An 18,696-nucleotide genomic window follows, 5' to 3' on the forward strand; every position below is an offset into this window, starting at 1 on the left:
TCAAGTTCCTAAATATTTGCACTTTGATAAAATTATAGTTATTGTAGCTGTCTACCTGTCAACTTTTAGCTATATGTCAGTATATTGGAGATAGACCGGCATACAGCAAATTATGTAATGAAATTAGCCAGTGAAGCAAGCCATCTTTAGACTGAAAAAATAACAAAACAAACCAATCAGAGCGACAGCTAAATTTATGTTTATCCAAATTAACTATTTGTTAATTTTGTCATTAGAAAAATTGTCCCAGTGAGCTCAGGAACACAAAAAGGCCCAGTAGACCATGGAAAAGTTTTGTTGGCTGTAAGAACCATTCCTTCCCTGATGAATTAAAAAACCTTTCACAACAGTTGCCCAGATCAAGAATTCCCTCCAGGCAGTGTAGGGCGTTTATGTGTCAAAGTCAACAATCAAGAGAAGCCTTCACCAGAGTAAATACAGAAGGTAACCATTGGTAAGCCTCAAAAACATGGGAAGAGAGGAATATGAAGAAAGGAAAGAACGGTTCATGATCTGAAGCAGTATCTTAAAACACATCTTATGGTGTAGGCATGTTTGGCTGCTAATGGAACTGACTTCCTTGTACTGGATGAATTCTGAAATCTATAGGTCTATATTATTTGCTATGCTATTTGCAAATTTAGATTAGATTAGATTAGATTCAACTAATTTAGCAAGTTACTTCAAAACTCATCAGATGGTGCTTCACAGTGCAGATAGATAATAACCTGAAACATACACTGAGAGCAACCTAAAACTTTTTAAGGCTAAAGACAAAGAAGTGGAATGTTCTGTAATGGCCAAGTCAATCAGCTGACCAGGATCCAATTGAGAACCCAGTGCTGGAGCTGTCTCAAAAGCTATAATTTCTAAAATTTTAAAAAATTATTATGCAAATTAAATTCAATAAGATAATTTAGGATTGTTTTATTTTTTTGATTCATGTTCATTATTTAATTTAAACTTGAATATACTGTAGTATACAGCTAAAATAATATTAAAGTAACTCACTGTATATAGGGTATATATTAATCTAAGCTTTGTTTATTACAGGCAATGCTGCTGATACTGGTGGCTCAAATGTACAATGACAACTATTCTCATGGCAATAAGTCATCGTATTGAAATACCTGTCTGATTATTTTGAGATTCCAAGACACAATTTCAGTAAGCCTTTAATGAGCCTTTTCTTTATTAAGACTTAACAAGCTGGCTCCATTTCCAGAAGTGCCAAAAATGTTTTTTGCTAATTTAATACCTGATCTTAACTTGCACACACAATCATTGTTAACAAAAGTATTTAGCAAATCACTCCTGAACAGCTAAAATAATCCAGGGTGTTTCTCCCATTCGGTCTTTTAGATAGACATGCCCTAAATTCCTATTACGTACAAATCTGCTTGCACATTGTTGTATGTCACACATGAATGCCTTTAGACAAGACCTGTTTATTTGAATCACACTACCCAATCACTACCCATGAGCTATAATGTAGGTGGAAATCATAAGACCCACTCAGGACCAGGCACTTCTCAGTGCCCTCCACTGTTCTTTGCTGTTCTTTGCTGGGTATGCTGAGCTCATTCCTTCACTAGAGCTATATCTGATGCCTTAAAGGTCAGAGTGTAGGGCTGCGATACGAGTGATCGAACAGCAGCACCATGCCCACTCTGGCATCTGTCGCTTGCTATCTGGAAAGCAGGGTGAGTGAGCGGCCTCTCTGGCCAGCATCTGTCCCAGGCGGCTGGCCTTATTCCTGCCCGGTGGGAAGGAACTGTCAGACTGTGTTTTCTGATGCACCAGCAACACTGGAAAAATGAAAATCCAAACATAATTTCCATGTCAGCCTGCATAAGAGCCATCTTTAGTGAGGTGCACCCTGCAAGGAGCGGACAGGGTTTGTTCTTCGGATTGCCTCGGCCCACCCTTGCCTGCTCACTGCATCCTCCCCAAGCAGAGCCGGCAGGAGGGGAAAAAACATATGCCCCAAGAGCAAAAGCAAGCCCTGACCTCTCTCTCCTGTCTCTATCTATAAGACTTGCTGTGGTTGTTTGTAAAACAACCATGGTTGCAATTCTGCTGAAACTGTTATGTCTAAAACTGGAATGAATGGCCTCTGAGACACCGAGCACCTTTTAGACTCTTTAAATCTTGTGTAATGAGAGGATAAGTCTCGGCAGGTAGAGCAGAGGGACTGTAATTGTCACTGTAACTTACAGCAGAGGCAGCTAAGTCATTGGCAGATTGGCAGTGTGAGCTTGCCTCCTGCCGCTCGTGCGATTCCGTCGTATCAAACACTTCTTAATGGTGTGCCGAGCTCCACAGCTGTAATGACGAGTACACTACTCCTGGCTCCTTGTCAAGTGCTCTTTGAGCTTCGGCTGCAGCTAACAGCAAAGGAGACGCAGTTGTCTACCACTCATGCATCTCATTTTCATACTAATAGTCCTTTGTCTGGCTTTGACATAAAAAGCCATTAGGATCCAGACGTTTGCATGCACGAAACAATGCAAAGAGGAATGGAGGAAGATCTGTACATAGAACACTACTTTTCTAAGACAACATGCCTTTAGTGCCTTTACAGCCATGCGTTTCACACATTCCACTGAATTACTGGGTCCAAGGGAGCTGTATTTATTTCAGCAATAACTGCACACATATAAAGTGGAGGTATAACTCTACAATGCTGTGCTTAGTGCAGACACGCTGTGATGTATGGTTTCTGACCCATGGGGTGCAAAAAGGTTGGAGCATACAATTCTCACTTTACCAAATGCTATTCTTCATCTCAATCGCAGCCCACTGAATTAAAGCAGACTAACAGGCAGGAGCCTGACAACACAGATAATTCAACTCCCTGTATAACTGTAGAGGCATTCTAGGCACTTACATGGTATGAGTATCATCTGAAAAAACTTAAAAGTGCATACAAGATGAAGTCCAAAAGAAATCATTTATTCAACATAGTGAAATCAGTCAGACTGCAGCTTAGAATTAATATATCATCATAGAAACGCTGTGATAGTTCAGACACAAAAGCCATGAAAGAAAGCAAAACAAATCCCTCACTTTAGCAACTGTCAGAACTCTGAAGCTGAAATGAACAACAAAAAAAAAAGAACAGAAAAAGAACTTCCTGAAATTCAGCAAGGGAATGATGGGAAAAGGAGAGATCGGTAACAATGTAATGGCCAGTAATTGGTATCCAGGGATATGACCCGGAATAAAAACATTAAACACAAAGCTAAACTCATCATAGCCTGTTTGACACTAATCTAGCAGGATGTGGAGCGCAGTCAGAGAGCAGTTCAGAGGAAATGTGATCGTCTGAACTGACCCTTGCTTTGATAAGCAGGCCATGCTACTGTCAGGGCCTAATTGACAGACACTTTAGTTTTTCACATCTGCTCTGACTTAATAAGAACGGCCCCTCCACAGCACTGTGTTCCACACAGCTAACTGCGTCAGTCATTCTGACTCCTACAGACTGAATCGCTGCCGTCTCAATTGAGTTTCTGCCACGGGATCTCCTTTTAACTTTTACATTGAGCCAGACAATCCCACAGTGGTATACAAGGCATTAAATAAAGGACATTGACTTTTTCTCTCCCCTGGTTGCTGGCAAAGAGAAAAAACCATTAAGTAGGGAGAGGATAAGATCTTGTGGCAAGTACTCTGCTTGCTCACTCAATTGTGTTCATTAAAAGCAAATTCTATGATGACAATATTTTCTCTTTCACCTGTTGTAAATCGTAGTAGCATAACGACTAATAGTAAAAAAAAAAAAAAGAAAAAAAAGAGAGAATTGTCCAAGAGCCACAGCTTGTACAAGAATTCAAATGTGTACTTACATTTCAACTCTTGAGCATTTAAGTAAGACTGTCAGTAAAGATCACCTTTAAACAAAATACACCATGTGAAATAGACAATGTACATAATTAAAAAGTAGATTTTTTTTTTTCTCTGTATGTCCTACACTGGTATTCAAATATTGGAAATTAAATAAGCAAGAAAATTTGTCGACCTGTAATATTATTTAATTGAATAAACTTTACCACACATTGCTTGTATCTACCTAATGATACATATTTTTCACAATTTTATGTTTTTACCATTACAAAACATGACATTAACAATATTTTCAACTGCTTGAAGCTGCTTCATAGGGGGAAAAAGGTTAGTGTGAAATTGTATTCCAACCTGAAAAATCATTGTCATTATTTGTCATTTGGCATTGTGAAACATCATCAGCATATAGACATATGACAAAAGCTTATGAATGTTCTTTTTAGCAACATCAAACTTACTTTTAATGAGCAGATTACTTACTTTTAATGAACTGAAACATAAACCTGAATTGTAGTTCTCAACACCAAACATTGACTGTGTAGGCACCAGCACACAACAAGTGCTCCACTAACACAGCATGCGACAACACGCCTACCACCTACTGCAGCAGCACTATAACAGAGAAGCCACAACACTACCACTACCACTCCACCACTGTACAGAAAATCATACCATTCATAAAGCACCACACCCAGCGAAAACACACCCAAATTAGCCACGGAAAGGGAAACAATGAGGGCACAGTACAAAATACTGGAAAAAAAAAAGAAAAAAAAAAAGCACAAGACATGGAATACATCACAGACAAATACACAGGTCACAAAACATGAAAGAAAATGTGGTTGGCGATCGAACTTACAGGCACGTAAACTGGTTGAGCAATCATGAACAGAGACAGAAGAAAGTGGGAAGGCCCTCTGAAGGCTGTCCATGTTACTATGTACACTGCCTGCCATGCACGAGCAGTCGCGCTCAGAGCGCCCGCAATCAAAACAACATGCCAGTTTCATTCGCTTGTAGACGGACATCTTGGCTAAAATCATGTGTTGGATGAGAGGAGAGGAGAAGCAGCAGGTTAATGGCAAGGAAAAAAAAGAGTTCATAAACCAGGGATGTCTGAAGGTATTTTTTCTGAAGGAACAGAAAGTGCAAAGCCTTAGCAGCAAGCTCTCACAGGCTTGACCCATTGCCGGGAGATAAACCCACAGCTCTGGTGTAACCAAAGCACAGAACAACTGTGCTTGATATATTTCATACAAGAACATTGAGGAGGCCAAATTCAGTTCCCTTAATGCTTTTGATTGATCGTATTTCCAATAGATGTCTCATTGCCTGTTTAATGGTAACAGCTATCTCGCCAGGGTCAAGCTGTGCCCTAAGGCTGATCATGTCATAAAAGGTCAAATGGTCAGATATGACAGTAAGATCAGGGGATAGGGGCAGGAGGCAATCAGTAAGAGAGGGATGAGTGAATGCCATCAGCAGCATAACTTAGTTCATAACCTGCATCCTCTATGTGTTAAGGAGAGGATCACGTACCTGAATCCCATCATGCAGCAGCAAGGCTCTGTAAAGGCCATCAGGCTCTTTTCCTGAATCCTATGCCAACTCATCAAACCACTTCCCCCGATACCACTGATACCAGACTCAGTAAGGATGTGTGTGTGTGTGTGTGTGTGTGTGTGTGTGTGTGTGTGTGTTATTACATGGTGCACTGTACTTTGCTTAAACAGTGTTTTTGCATTTAACAATATGTAATTCATACAAAACATGTATGTAAAACCATGTTCATGAGATAATATAAGTGTGTGTGTGTGTGTCTTCCTTGGGGGAGTGGTGGTGAGAGGCTATACAGTATTTGATTGCTGTGATCCTAGCTAAATAAAAATAATGAAAATAAAAAAGAACAGTCCCTGGTACTCATTCTCCCGGTGCCATTGTGTTAATAGACGATAATAAAGTCTGGCACCCTGAAAAAATCTGCAGGGAAAATCCTGCTTTTTTCGCTTCGGTCTGACGGCATTAGTTTATATTAATAGGTCAATTTCAGTGACATGCCAGCAAGAGAATAGGGTACATTACTGGGCCTTTTAAATTGTGGCCACAACCTCAGGGACTGTTATTCCCATAAGAACCATGCATAACAGCTGAAATTAGGGATCATAAGCATGCAGAGAGGTGAGTGCAGTCTCAGCGCTGGAGTGGAGGCTAGTCAACTGTTTACAGGACAGAAACAGTTCAAAGTGGCGCCCTGACGTGCAGCAGTGAGTTTGAGACGTCAATGTCATGCTGAAATCTGTCACTTCAGAGATCTGGGGTTGACATTCATCCAAGCAAAAGTCATGTGGATATGTTAGTCGTAGAGACATGGAGGGAGGAACACACAAGACAACATGATGATATGAGGGATTTAACGCAGCTACACACAAATCCTAACTGAAGCCTCTCAAACAGAATAACCATGTTTAGCAAGAATGCTGCCAGCATGTATTTGCACACTTCTACACGTCACAGTACAAACCCTAAAACATAGCATAACAATAACACATACAGTATATAATTGGTGAAGTACAGTATCTATAGCATTAGTCCAGTAATAATAGCATTACCTAGTGTTCAATCCAAATAAAGCCCTTACATTTAAGAAAAAAACAACTACCTGCAGGAATAATATTATATCTCCGAAATATAGACTGCACATTTACAAATAAGAAATTATTTAAAAAGCATAAAAACACCCAATTCCACTGAGGGAATTATTTAAAGAAAGCCAAGTGACAACCAAATAAAACCTTATGATGACAGCATTCTTGCTAAACAGGACTGTGAGGACCTCAGTGCTCAGAATATCTACTCCAATCTCAACTACAGAACTATTCCGCCATCTACTGGCCACTTACTGTACAGCAGCTGGTCAATCTTACCACCATGACTCTGATACTGACAGGTATGCTGATTATTGGCAGTGAGTAAAAAAGGGCCCAAATACTACAGAGAATTGAAATGCAAAGATGGATCATTTCAATTCAGAGAATAGCAATGAGTGCTGTGTACATGGCCTGGGCAGCAGGGGCCAGGGAGTAGGACAAGCAAAAGGAAACCAGATTGTTTAAATTGTAAGATAATGTGAAAAACTTCCCACAGGACACTTTCCACTTTCTAAAAATATAGCAATTTGCAAAACTGCCTCTGTCAGAGAGGGGATGGACAGCGTTGAACTTCCCCCTCCCCTTTGAAGACTAGTGTTGATCTTCAATCTGCTCGGCTTTTGTGATTTGTTTATGTATTTTCATTGGAAAACAGAGATAGGATTGATTCAAGCAGAGCATCTAAGCCAAATAAACACTGTCTTGGTTGCAGAAGGTACCGTTGCATTGTGGGTTATTCCTGTTTGTGTTTCTCTCTTTGAGGAAGACATACGTCATCTGGACAAACTGAGGGTGGGAAGTTGGGGTGGAGAGAGCGCAGATACGGGCTATGTTGCGTCTTTGAGCTGTACTGTGCTGTATCATTATTTGGCCTGAGGACAGTGTAGAGATGGAAGGTATAGGGACGATGCAGCAGCTAGACTGGAACATGCAACATATATATAAATATATATATAGAGAGAGATAGATAGATAGATGTATACTATCAACAGAGAGATAGAGAGATAGTTAGACTGCACTCTGTGCCACAGGGAGCCCATTTTTACTCACAATATATCACTACCAGTGAAGGGTTAAATAAAGAAGCACATTCCAGGGCAGCAAGGAAGGAAATACATCAGAAAGTGTGTCAAAGGACATAAAAAGTAAACAAAATAAATATCATAAACGTCCATCACAGCAATGGAAAGGTCATCTCTGTTTCAGCGAGTCATTTTGAAAATCAGTCTATTTTATTCGGACCTGAAAGTTACAGCCGAAAATCCCATTCTGGTACAAGACAAGAAGAAAAATGACACAAACCAGCTTTGGTTAGACTCAAGTGCCTGCTTTATCAACCCAAACTCTAGTGACTCAAGCACTGACTATTCTCAATGAGTAAGTGAATTAATTATTCATCCTGTAGCTAACTTATTTAGACAAGTGCTTATATAGGTCAAGTAATAACAGTGCATTAGTCCTACTGTCATGGTAATGCTTCCTCCACTCAAACAAAGAACTAATGAAATACCTGCCTTAACATACACCTAATTCGTGTGCATCTAATCATCTATGCTGCAGTTATCACTGACAAAGAGCTAAGAGTGAGCCAACTGAGCGCCTACACTCAGCAATACAAATCCTTGTGACTCTTTCCATTCTGCTTCAGTGGCTTCCTGTCAGAATGGGTTCCTGCCTGGCTGAGGCAGTGGGAGATGACACTGGTGAAGTTGAGTAGCACTGTTGCCGGGCTCTCTGGGTAAACAGGGTGGATATGATTAGTAAAATGATCTCAGGCCAGAAGTGTGTTTGTGGTGTGCCTGAAGAGAGTGGCTAGAGGTCTTTGGCTTTTGTTTTTCCACCTGACTGGTGCTATTATCCCAAATCTCTCCCAGTGACGCTAGTGTGGGCTGACAGGCTCTCTCTTCAGCCCTGCTAATCACGTCAATGCCTCTTCCCATCTCTATTTCTCTCTGTCTCTTTCTCATCTTTCTGAGTCATTAACATGTTGATGACTAGCTGCTTTTCCGCTCTTCCTCTCATCACTCATAGACACCCGTTCTCTCCCTTAATGCACACGCTCTTTTTTTAATCACTTTTTTACTCTCTCATTTTCAGGCATCAAAATCCCAGGCATCAAAATCCCACTGGTGTAAAGGTTACACTGATCCTTGCTTCTTTTATTGCTGGTATAATATTTCCTGCACCTGAACGGCATTGAGTACATCCAAAAGCTTAAAGAAACTTTATTTTTTTTTAAAAATGCAGCAAATATAAACATAGAATAGATCAAATAATAGGAAACCAACTTTTATTATTATTTTTTTTTTAATTAAACCAGGATTGTAGAGATGAGGACTACACAAACATATTGTAACAGTAAAGTAAAAAGTAATAATCACATGCATCCTACAAACATTATTTCGCATTTGCACAGCTGAATCCTGTGGAGACTCCAGTGAAATGTGAAGGGTGCGGAACAGCCTGGTGTACTTACGTCTCTTGCAGCCACACTTTTTGATCCTTTTGGGATCTGTGATGTCATCATGACAAGCTTTGCAGTAAAAATATGCTCTGAGAGAGAAATGTCATACAAATGAACATGGATTAAACATGAAGACACCAATCACGTGACACCAATAACTGAGAAACTGAGGGTTATCCTTCATATCAGAGTGGGATATGAATACCTTTTGACCTCTTTGGCATCACTGGCAATAAAGAATCCCAAGGTTCCCTCCTGCATCTTTACATGGTTCCCAGGGTTGATCAGGATACTGTTTGATGAGAAATAAATGGTTGTGCTAGTTAACACAAAGCAAAAAAATTCAAAAATAAATCACAGTCAAATGCTCTAATCAAGAGGAATGGTACACCCTCCGGCCACACTGGTTTTCCACTTTATTTTTTCTTTACAATGATCTATTTAGCGCTCTGAACTGCAGAACCAAGTGCTATTGCTATCCACACAAACATATCAGTGTAGTATTAACTGATTTCAGCCTTTGCTCTCTCATCCAAAACAAATAAGCAAAACACTGTAGCGTAATTTAATTGCTGTTTCAGACTGCATTGGCTGTGGGACAAAATAAATGAAAGAATAAAAAATTTCTTTCATGGTGTGATTTTATTTGGAGCATTCAGACTGACACATGACCGGAAACAAATAATCAGAAAGTACTGCTTCAATACAAGCTGTGGTTTTCCTGTGATAGTAGTGAGGAGTAAAATGTTAAAGTACACCAGGCCACTTAGGGTGAGGGATGACCCCTAAACCTGCATGTCTAAGCTAGCTGCATTATCTCATGCTATAGAAAAGGCTCTCATTTTCATTCATGCTCTTAATAGACTGTTGTTTTATACAACTAACTTATTCAACAGTCAGTGTCTGTTCAAATTTAAAGCGCAAAAATTACATCAGACTGATCAACATGCACATCACTTACAAGATTTTACCTCCAGGCTTGGAGTGATATAGCAGGCCATTCAAAACAATATATTTCATTATTGAAGTTTAACCAGCCAGCACATTCAATGCCACACTGTGACCTCCCAAGATAGTAGGGCACTAAAGTTTATCGTCTGCCAAACATTCCATATTAGTGGTAGACAGGTTTTAGTAGTCAATGTAGTTTGATGTTCAGCAGTAGAAGTTCAGCAGTGATGACAGAGCCACTACTGAGCCACTGTATCATTCCCCGTTAATTAGACAGAGACGACACAACACAGTTGTTAATGCTTGCCTTTGGTTAGAAGTCATCAATGAGTTGAGTGGTGACTGCAACATTGGACAAACACTGGGCCTGGCCAGAGCCCAGATGAAAGTACGTAGCTGAGCACTGAAGCCCAGTTACAGATATATTAAAGCAAACTGAACGATTTGATACAGAGTAAGAAACCTCTTTCTTCTGGGCTCCACAAACAACTATGTAATTAGAAATGACCAAAAGAGGGGGATTTAATTTATTATAAAGCGATAGTTATTTTCATTAGCCAAAAAAAAAAAAGCCAACACAAGACCATTTTGGTTATAAAAAAAAAATCCCCAATGTTGTTTCTTTTTTGTGTTAAAGCTTTATATAATTAAATTCCCACTCTTTATAACAGAAAATTCTGCATGCTATTGAAAAGATGGCAGAGTAAACAAACCGACTCATTCACCAACATATTCACACATGTTGCTCCCCAAATCTGAGATTTACACATGTACTCAATTTTGTACAATCACTCGGCAACAGAGGCCTGTAGTCTGATCAAACCTCATATTATGGGAAACAAGGCAAGCATCACATGTCACGTGACAGTGTTCAGGCATGCTGCAACCAAGAGAGTCACAACCATTGGCACATCTACAAGAAAGAAAGAGCAGGTACAGCCACTGCACATAGGCAAACTGGCACGTAGATGCAAACTGTTGCAGTAACTTCTGTGCAGTTGGATTGTTGTATAGAACACCAAACTGACAGGAAGTGACCTCACTTCATAAACATCTACTCAGAGACACACAGGCATTGGGGTACATGATGAGGGACAGTTCCACGCAAAGCACACTCACTCTCTCTCTCTCTCTCTCTCTCTCTCACACACACACACACACACACACATTCTCTAATCTTTACTTACATACAATAAATAGCAGAGACATGGTGTGAGTATTACACACGCACACACAGACAAACTACATTCTACACACACAGATATGCACACATGAGTTGGTGTTAGTGTGGCAATGAGAGGTAAAGAAAGATGACTGTTTTCGACAGTGGCCTTGTTTAACTGGAAATAGGCATATACAAGTTGTATGCCACATGATTTTAAGGTTAAATCAGGCATGTGCAGACTAATGTTTCTTGTGTTTTTGTGATGGTCAGGTTTCCAAACGACAGCTGATTTTGTCAGAGCGCTTTCTTTTGTGTTTGGTCAAATGAGATGGAACTTTAAAAACATGAAGTACTGGTTTGATGGAAAAAAACAGTTTAGAAAACAGAGAGACAGATTTATTTGTTATAGATTATTTGTTTGAGCAGATATGTGCACAGCTGCTAGACACTGAAAAACAAAACGCAAACTGGAATACATGGAGATGATAAACAGTACAGACAAAGAAACAAATGATAAAAAAAAAGCTATTCTTTCTGCCTGCAAAGAAGTTAGTGCATTAAGCACAAGGATCACAATAAGAGAGTGAGAGATTTGGCCATATTTGAGAAGGGGGATGGTACAATATCCTTAAGTATTTTTTTTTCCAACAGATGGAGGCTCTAAATTGTGGAGACGTAAGAAAATGAAGAGGGCATACCGCTTTCTGCTTCTGCAAACAACAAGAAAACATTACAAATCACACATTTATTACATGATGTCATGGACTCAAAAAGGAGGTGATGTTTAAAATCACTTGTGCCTCATCTGACCTTTCTCTAAACGTACGGAATTGTAGAGGGCCAAAGAGAAATGTAAGTTCTATTTATTTATTTATTTACCTGCTTGTTTGTTTACTTGTTTATATACTTATTTATATATTTGCGAGTAGGATAAGGGCATTTATTTCTAATTTATAATCACCTACAGTACAAAGTAGGAACATGGCCCACCAGGAGAGTGCATTTTAAAGTCTGGAAGAATGATGTCAGTCAACAGCATGATGAAGTGCTGTGTTGTGCCCCTTATAAGTGTTGTACAATAATGAAAATATATTGAACTGTTTTCATTACTGATTTGAGCCATATTCAGATGTAATCTACAGATTTCAAAAGCTGCTAACAAAAAGATTGGGCCAGAAACCAAACCTCTTGATATGTACTATTCACACCAAACAAGCAAAGGCCAAATGATTTGCATTTGCTGAACGCTAAGGTCTGTGTTTTTTTGGTCAGGCCATTTGACTGCCACACTCATAGGATATTGTGAAGTACACCAGAAATGTATTAGTAAGTTATACAGAAACACTTGACGACAAGTGGATGTGGGACGGGGTGGTGGGAATTGGCAAGTTGAGGTTACTGAGACAAAGTACTTCATGTTATTAGTTCTAATGGTGCAGTTAACAGAATGCAACAGGAGTGTTATTGATGGGAGGCCTTTACTAAGAGTAAAGCCTTCATCAATAGATCACAGTGAGTTTGAGCAGATGTTATGTCTCTATTGTGTCACACTGACTCATACATTCAGTCATCATTAACTGTTTTATAGAAAGGACAATGACCTGCAGGGACCTAAATTGTTTTATGTGCTGATACTGTTGCAGTGAGGTAGCTTTCTGTTTAGGTTAAATATTAAATTATCTTTACATGTTTTATGTAACCTTAATAAGAGTATATATTAATTAGAGCGTAGTGAAATGGGGTGGTGGATCAAGGAAATCTGATATAGTGGAAGTCTCAAAAGAACCAATGAGGAAGCCAACTGCTTTGCCCCTCTTTGGTCAGGAATGTGTGACATGGTGAATAAGGAAGACCAAAGGGGGACAAACCTGCTTTCCCTCTGCTCGGACTTGTACTCAATAGCAATCAACAACAATTTGAGCTTCACATAACATAGCCTGAAATAAAGGAAAATAAGAAAAGTTCAGTGTTTTTGTGTTAAAACTTGCAACTTATATACTTTATCACTCACTTTAAAATCAAGAACTACAATATTACAGACAAACAACATGAATAACATTTATAAAAGTATAGCTACACAGAACCGTGTGAGTATATTTTCAGGAGATAGTACTATATATAATAACCTCAATTCTATTCAGAATCAAAATACTGACATTTGGATCTGGCTTACTTACTCACAAACTGTAGGAAAAGAAAGGCCCACAAAGGCACTGGACAAGTACTCAGTGTACATCTCATTAGCCACTCCCTCCAAATAATACTTCTGCCATGTGTCCTCTTCAATCTGTAAAGCAGATTACAGTTACAGGAAACACAGCAGTTACTTGTTACAAAAAGCAAGAACTTCTTCATGGCCCAGTTTCATAATTTTATAATCTAACAATTGTGGATATGCTTTGCTAAATACAAGTTGAAAAAAAAAAACCCCACAGAAACATTAAAGCAGACGTTCTAGTCTATATTCTAATCTGACTTTAACCTCATATTGAAAAAATAGAGACTTTAGCCTTATAGGCTTTGTTTCTTTTCAGAAAGGCACAAACAAGGAAATAATCAGATAACAATTTGGTAACATAAAAATCCTAGGTAATCTACAGTATATAAACACTGAATAATTCAGAACATACAGAAGAAACAAAGAAAAAGTAATGAAAGTCAGCTACGAGTTTACAGCATCTGCAGTAACCGTAGATAATGCTGTGTAAGGCATACAGTATTTCTCTATCAGTCTGGGATTTACTCTGGTTCCTTCATCATTCCCTCATTACACATGTCTGAGGAGCAGGCCAGGGAGAGCTTTGATAAGCAGCAGTGCCATTAGGCAAAGCTTCAGTCATTACTCTGCCATCTCCAACCCAGCATCTGTCTGACAGCCAGGCTGGAACGTGCCTTTCAAAGGCAGGCTTGACTTTTAAAGAGAGCTCCCCCTGTCTCAGCTGGGCTGAGAGCCGATGCTTTTTAGGCGGGCAATTTTAAGGACTGTGCTAATAGGAGGGCTCTTGTCATCCTGCCCTGAAAAGATGGCAGCCATTTACTCAGGGCTTCCTAAATTACCTCACACATTTGTGTCACAGCCTGTCAGGCCTGATGTAAATGCTGCAGGCATGATCTCTTGCAACGACGGAACAATTATTTCCTTGAGTTCCTCCAGCGAGCAGGAAAAGCACTGTCTGATCGCCAGCTTCTGCACAAAACCCATTTGTTTACCACTTTTACATAGTGAAAGGCCTGACAAAAGCTCAGTTATTGCTTCTATAGTGGATTAATGGTCTTTTTTTTTAACTAATAAACAATCCTACCTCCAAACAACAAGTAACACTTTCTGTATGAGCATGTGAGTGTCTCATTAACACGTCTCTGTGCCCTTGTGGTTTGTTTCCTGAGTGCCCAATCAAATCAACACTGATTTCAGGGGGCAGAGCAGTCTGTTCTATCCCTTCAGCTTGAGTGCATCGGATGAGACAGATTGGTGATGCTCCTTCTCACATTGTCCTGTTGAGCTTTCACAGAGGAGTTGTAATGTGCCATTGCTGACCTATTTTTCCTAATTGCTTCCTTAATTAATGCAGTACCTTTTGCTAAATGACAAAGGCTGTGAAAATTGATTTGGCTTTTCAAGAAACATTGTTTTTCAAAAGCACCAAGAACAAAAATATGAAAGTTAGTATTTTAGGACTTTTTTACTGCAAGCTTTTATGATTGCGAACATTTAGTCTTCACTGCCAACATGTGTTCCATTTGACATGATAAAAAAAAAATCTGTTTTAGCTACAACAATTTACATTTGTGTAATGTAAATAATATGTTTTGTATGCTAGTTACTCTTTAGTATCATTAAAATGAATGAGGGCTGGCTTAAATAAATCCTTCTGGTTTTGTGTTTGTGTACTGTACAGCATGCACAGGCCGCACAGCTGGAACTACATCTACAATAAATTGGTTATAAGAGATATGAAGTCTCCATTTATTATTACCTTGTGCTTTGATGAATACAAAATAATATTCATTTTAAGGACAAATGTTTAATTGCGACACTGCTGTTGAACAACTTAATCATTTGTGCCTCAAAGTTCAAAAAATATTTTTCAAACTATACAGCCAATCATGGCTTCTTTTCCATGCTTAGTAAATTGTCTTACTGTTTTTAGAGAAGTACTTTAATGCAGTATGAAGAACTATGCCACAATGTTGGAATCTAAGCCTGTACATTTCAGTGAGACACCCTTTTCATTACAAGCTGGAAATGTTATTCAGTGTGTTGTGTATATGCTGCAGACTGGTATGGGTGGTCCTGGTCATGTCATATGTTTTTTTTTTTTTTTTAATAAGCGAAATGATCTACCCTGCAGATGTTTCCACACATCATACAATTTAACAGTCACTGAACAGTTATTCCTCATTTTTCACAAATGACATGACACGAGAATCTCTCTCCAGGAAGTAAGACCCTCCTTAATGTTAAAAGCTTGTACAGGATCCAAAAATCAAAGCCAATGTTTTGGCCCTTTGGGGAATGGAAAATAATTTTAATTTGACTGCTTTTTGTCCTCTAACCAAATCCAGCCTCTCTTCATATGACACTGACAGTAAAACCTCACCCATTCACATCAAACACTCACTCATTCATACTAAACCACAACTCATTCATCCTAAATCCCCTAATCCACAGCCGTGCTGAAGACGGCAAGGCTGGTGTGATTCGACTCTGTCGTACAGGCACTATATAATTTTGATCTGATGTTTCCTCATCTATTAGGACAGTTCTGTGACAGAGCTGTGTGTGTGTGCTGAGGCAGACTGGCTATAAATACAGATTGCTCTGAGGTGCTGCTTGTTGACTATGGAACAGACACATGGTTCACATTTCATTGCTACATCAGGACGCAGGGGGACAGTAAATTCAGCCCGAGAAAAGCCACTAATTTACATTCTTGCCTCTGCAGTGCCATCCACTCATATCAATTACCCCGTAATGGTGACAGCGTTGCTGCGCTGCTGTCCTGAGTGGGAAACAAATGAGACGGCAGAGCTCTGGAGATGATTTACCCTGCAGCGTAATAGCCGCAGTGATTGAGCTGCAGTGGGAATTGACTGGGAGGCTGATTCTAGCATATATGGATAGCATGCATAACTGCGTGCTTTATCAGAGCCAGAGGTCAGAGCTGACATTACCTTGATGTATGACCTCATGGAGAAGAGGTTGGCAAGCATGGTGGACAGGCCTTGTGCCAGGCAGCTCTGGGCTATAAAGCCTGCCTTCAGCTCGGCCAGGCAGATCGCATCATCGCCCTCCTTCCAGTTCCAGCTGGGAATGTTTAGCAGATGGGCCTGAACACACACAGGACAGGAAAACACTGAGACAACTGAGTCTCGACACCTTAGACACATTTGACACAATGAAAAGGAATGTTAGTTGTCACAGTTAGATCCACATCCACATGAAAAATGATATGTTAAAATTATGGACAGTGTGACTTGATCTCATCTGTAAATCAGTGCAAAATGCTAAATGCTCTTAAAATGTACAAAAAAACAAGAAAAAATGAAGAAACTGTAACGATACCTTGTTGTGATACTGTAACATTTGAGTGATTATTCTTATCTTTGGATGGTAATTCTTGATGGATATAACTCTGGAACAAAAAGAAACACATAAATAAGAAATAGTTTGAATCATATCCAAGCTAAATTGAATTCATTTTATTTCATGACAGTACAGTTTATGAAAAGTGAGGTGAGAGGTGGACTTTGGATGCTTCGTTTGAACCTCTCCAGGGTTGCAAAAGAGAGGTGAGGAATTTAGTTGCACATGAAGCACTGAGTCTTTATAAGAGGATAGTGTTAAAGTTCACTCAGAATTCTCCCAAAAAAATATTTTTGGAGCATACTGGGCTGTATACAGCATGTGCACGTGCTATGAATGAACTGAAAAATAGGTGCCAAAATAAACATGTACTCTTCTGAGCATTGAGTACCCCATTCACACCTCTTTTCTAACATACAAGGAAAAGACAAACTCTCCTTAGGCAAGAGAATAGAAAAACTCAGGGAACAGCAGGGAAGGAATAAGATGAACAGATATGTGCAAAATATCAAAAGGTTAATCATAATGAATGTTTCTTGGATTTCCTGAAAAGCAAACTTACCTCATAATGTTTGATGCATCTTCAGCATCTGGGTCTGCACAGTATTTGTTGGCGAGAATTAAGCATGCGTCCGCTGACTCGATCTACGTTTTTTTCAAGTGATGGAATTGCACAAAGATCACAGAACATAGAGATTTATCATTTAATTAAGCATCTCGATTGTCTGCACCTTAAAAATTACCTAAAACATATACCTAATTACCTTGACTCTAGCTAGATCATGTGGGTTAAGAACAGATCCTTGGTAGAATTCCACCTGAGTGAAGTGACGTTTGAACAAGGCTTCCAGCTCAAGATTAGGGGAAATACTATAGAATGAGAAAACAGAGAATTTCATGTACTGTATACTGGTGTATGTTTATATTTGTTAACAGTATATAAAAATGTGAGGACAGACAGAATTTTTAGATTTTCTGAGTAGCGTGAGAAGTGTTGAAGCAGAGTTTGCATATTCATTTATACTTGGCATATGAAACAAGATTGTACTTACTTATGAAGAAAAACAATTTCTACATTGACATCATCCCTGTCCTTGTGTAGGAAGTCTTTAAGGAAGTTGGATACACTTTCAAGTGTGATATGACCACAGACCACAATATGCCTGGAAAGGGGAAAATTCAGCTTAGCAGCACAAAATGAGACGAAACAACTTCTAGCACACAGAGAATAGTCATCAAAAGTCCTAACATTACTTTTGACAACAATATATGTCAAAGCTTTTACAACCACAGCTGACCTTTTTTTTTAACATTGCCAAATGCTCCTTTACCTCATATCTATAAAAGTGGTCTAACATGGCATGAAACCGCCATCTAGCCTAGATCTTAAAACAAATCTAGTTGTTTTAATCGATTTGTCAGAGGTTCTCCGGTCCACATATAAAGCCAAACCACCCTCTTACATGTACACATGATGGCCAAACCTGACCTTCAATGCAAACTGACTTGCTAAAAAGCCGCTAAAGTGGTTTCTGGTCTCTGGATGCTGAGACTTCTAACCGTGACTTCAGGCTATCTGGCATTACCTTGGATGCATGCTGTATTTAAATGCCGGCATGTTTCAGATTTAACAAAACTTGACTTTAGTGTTAAACTGGTTTGAAACGAAGGCCCTGGCAACGTGGCATAGGTTTGGCCACTGCTTCCACAATCAGCTCTAGTTTCAGTTGCTGAGAGTTCAAGGAACATTAGTATGTTTAATGTTAAGAACATTTCATTCCAAAAATTTGCACTCATGTCTAACAATTTCTTTTTATTGCATTCATGTTAGTGGCTCAACCTGATAGGCATCTTTGACTGGCTTCATGTAATTAGTATGTAAAATCCAGTGATGACCCTGGATTACATGCCAACATTGATGAAGGTCAGCATAAAAATATTTCACGCATCTCAGTAGCAAACCAACACTCAAAAATCGACGGAGCACAATTTTGGCTCATTAAAAAAATTACAAATAATAAAAAAAAAATAG

General features: G+C 39.2%; 1 protein-coding gene across 4 annotated transcripts in view; it reads right to left on the minus strand.

Annotated features, from left to right (window-relative positions):
- Positions 1-18,696, minus strand: part of kcnma1a (potassium large conductance calcium-activated channel, subfamily M, alpha member 1a) — a 128,575-nt gene that overhangs the window by 27,485 nt on the left and 82,394 nt on the right. For 3 of the 4 annotated variants that reach the window (XM_060872360.1, XM_060872362.1, XM_060872361.1), the window contains exons 10-18: positions 17,717-17,827; positions 17,429-17,534; positions 17,227-17,309; positions 16,644-16,713; positions 16,253-16,408; positions 13,255-13,364; positions 12,946-13,014; positions 9,167-9,253; positions 8,974-9,050 (exon numbers count right to left, since the gene is read on the minus strand). In XM_060872360.1, the coding sequence (XP_060728343.1) occupies positions 8,974-9,050; positions 9,167-9,253; positions 12,946-13,014; positions 13,255-13,364; positions 16,253-16,408; positions 16,644-16,713; positions 17,227-17,309; positions 17,429-17,534; positions 17,717-17,827 (869 nt within the window). Of the gene's footprint in view, positions 1-4,708; positions 4,883-8,973; positions 9,051-9,166; positions 9,254-12,945; positions 13,015-13,254; positions 13,365-16,252; positions 16,409-16,643; positions 16,714-17,226; positions 17,310-17,428; positions 17,535-17,716; positions 17,828-18,696 lie in introns of all 4 variants that reach the window. The other variant, XM_060872359.1, reaches the window with a different exon arrangement.

The sequence above is a fragment of the Tachysurus vachellii genome, chromosome 6 (genome assembly GCF_030014155.1).
Source record: "Tachysurus vachellii isolate PV-2020 chromosome 6, HZAU_Pvac_v1, whole genome shotgun sequence".
Lineage (NCBI taxonomy): Eukaryota > Metazoa > Chordata > Actinopteri > Siluriformes > Bagridae > Tachysurus > Tachysurus vachellii.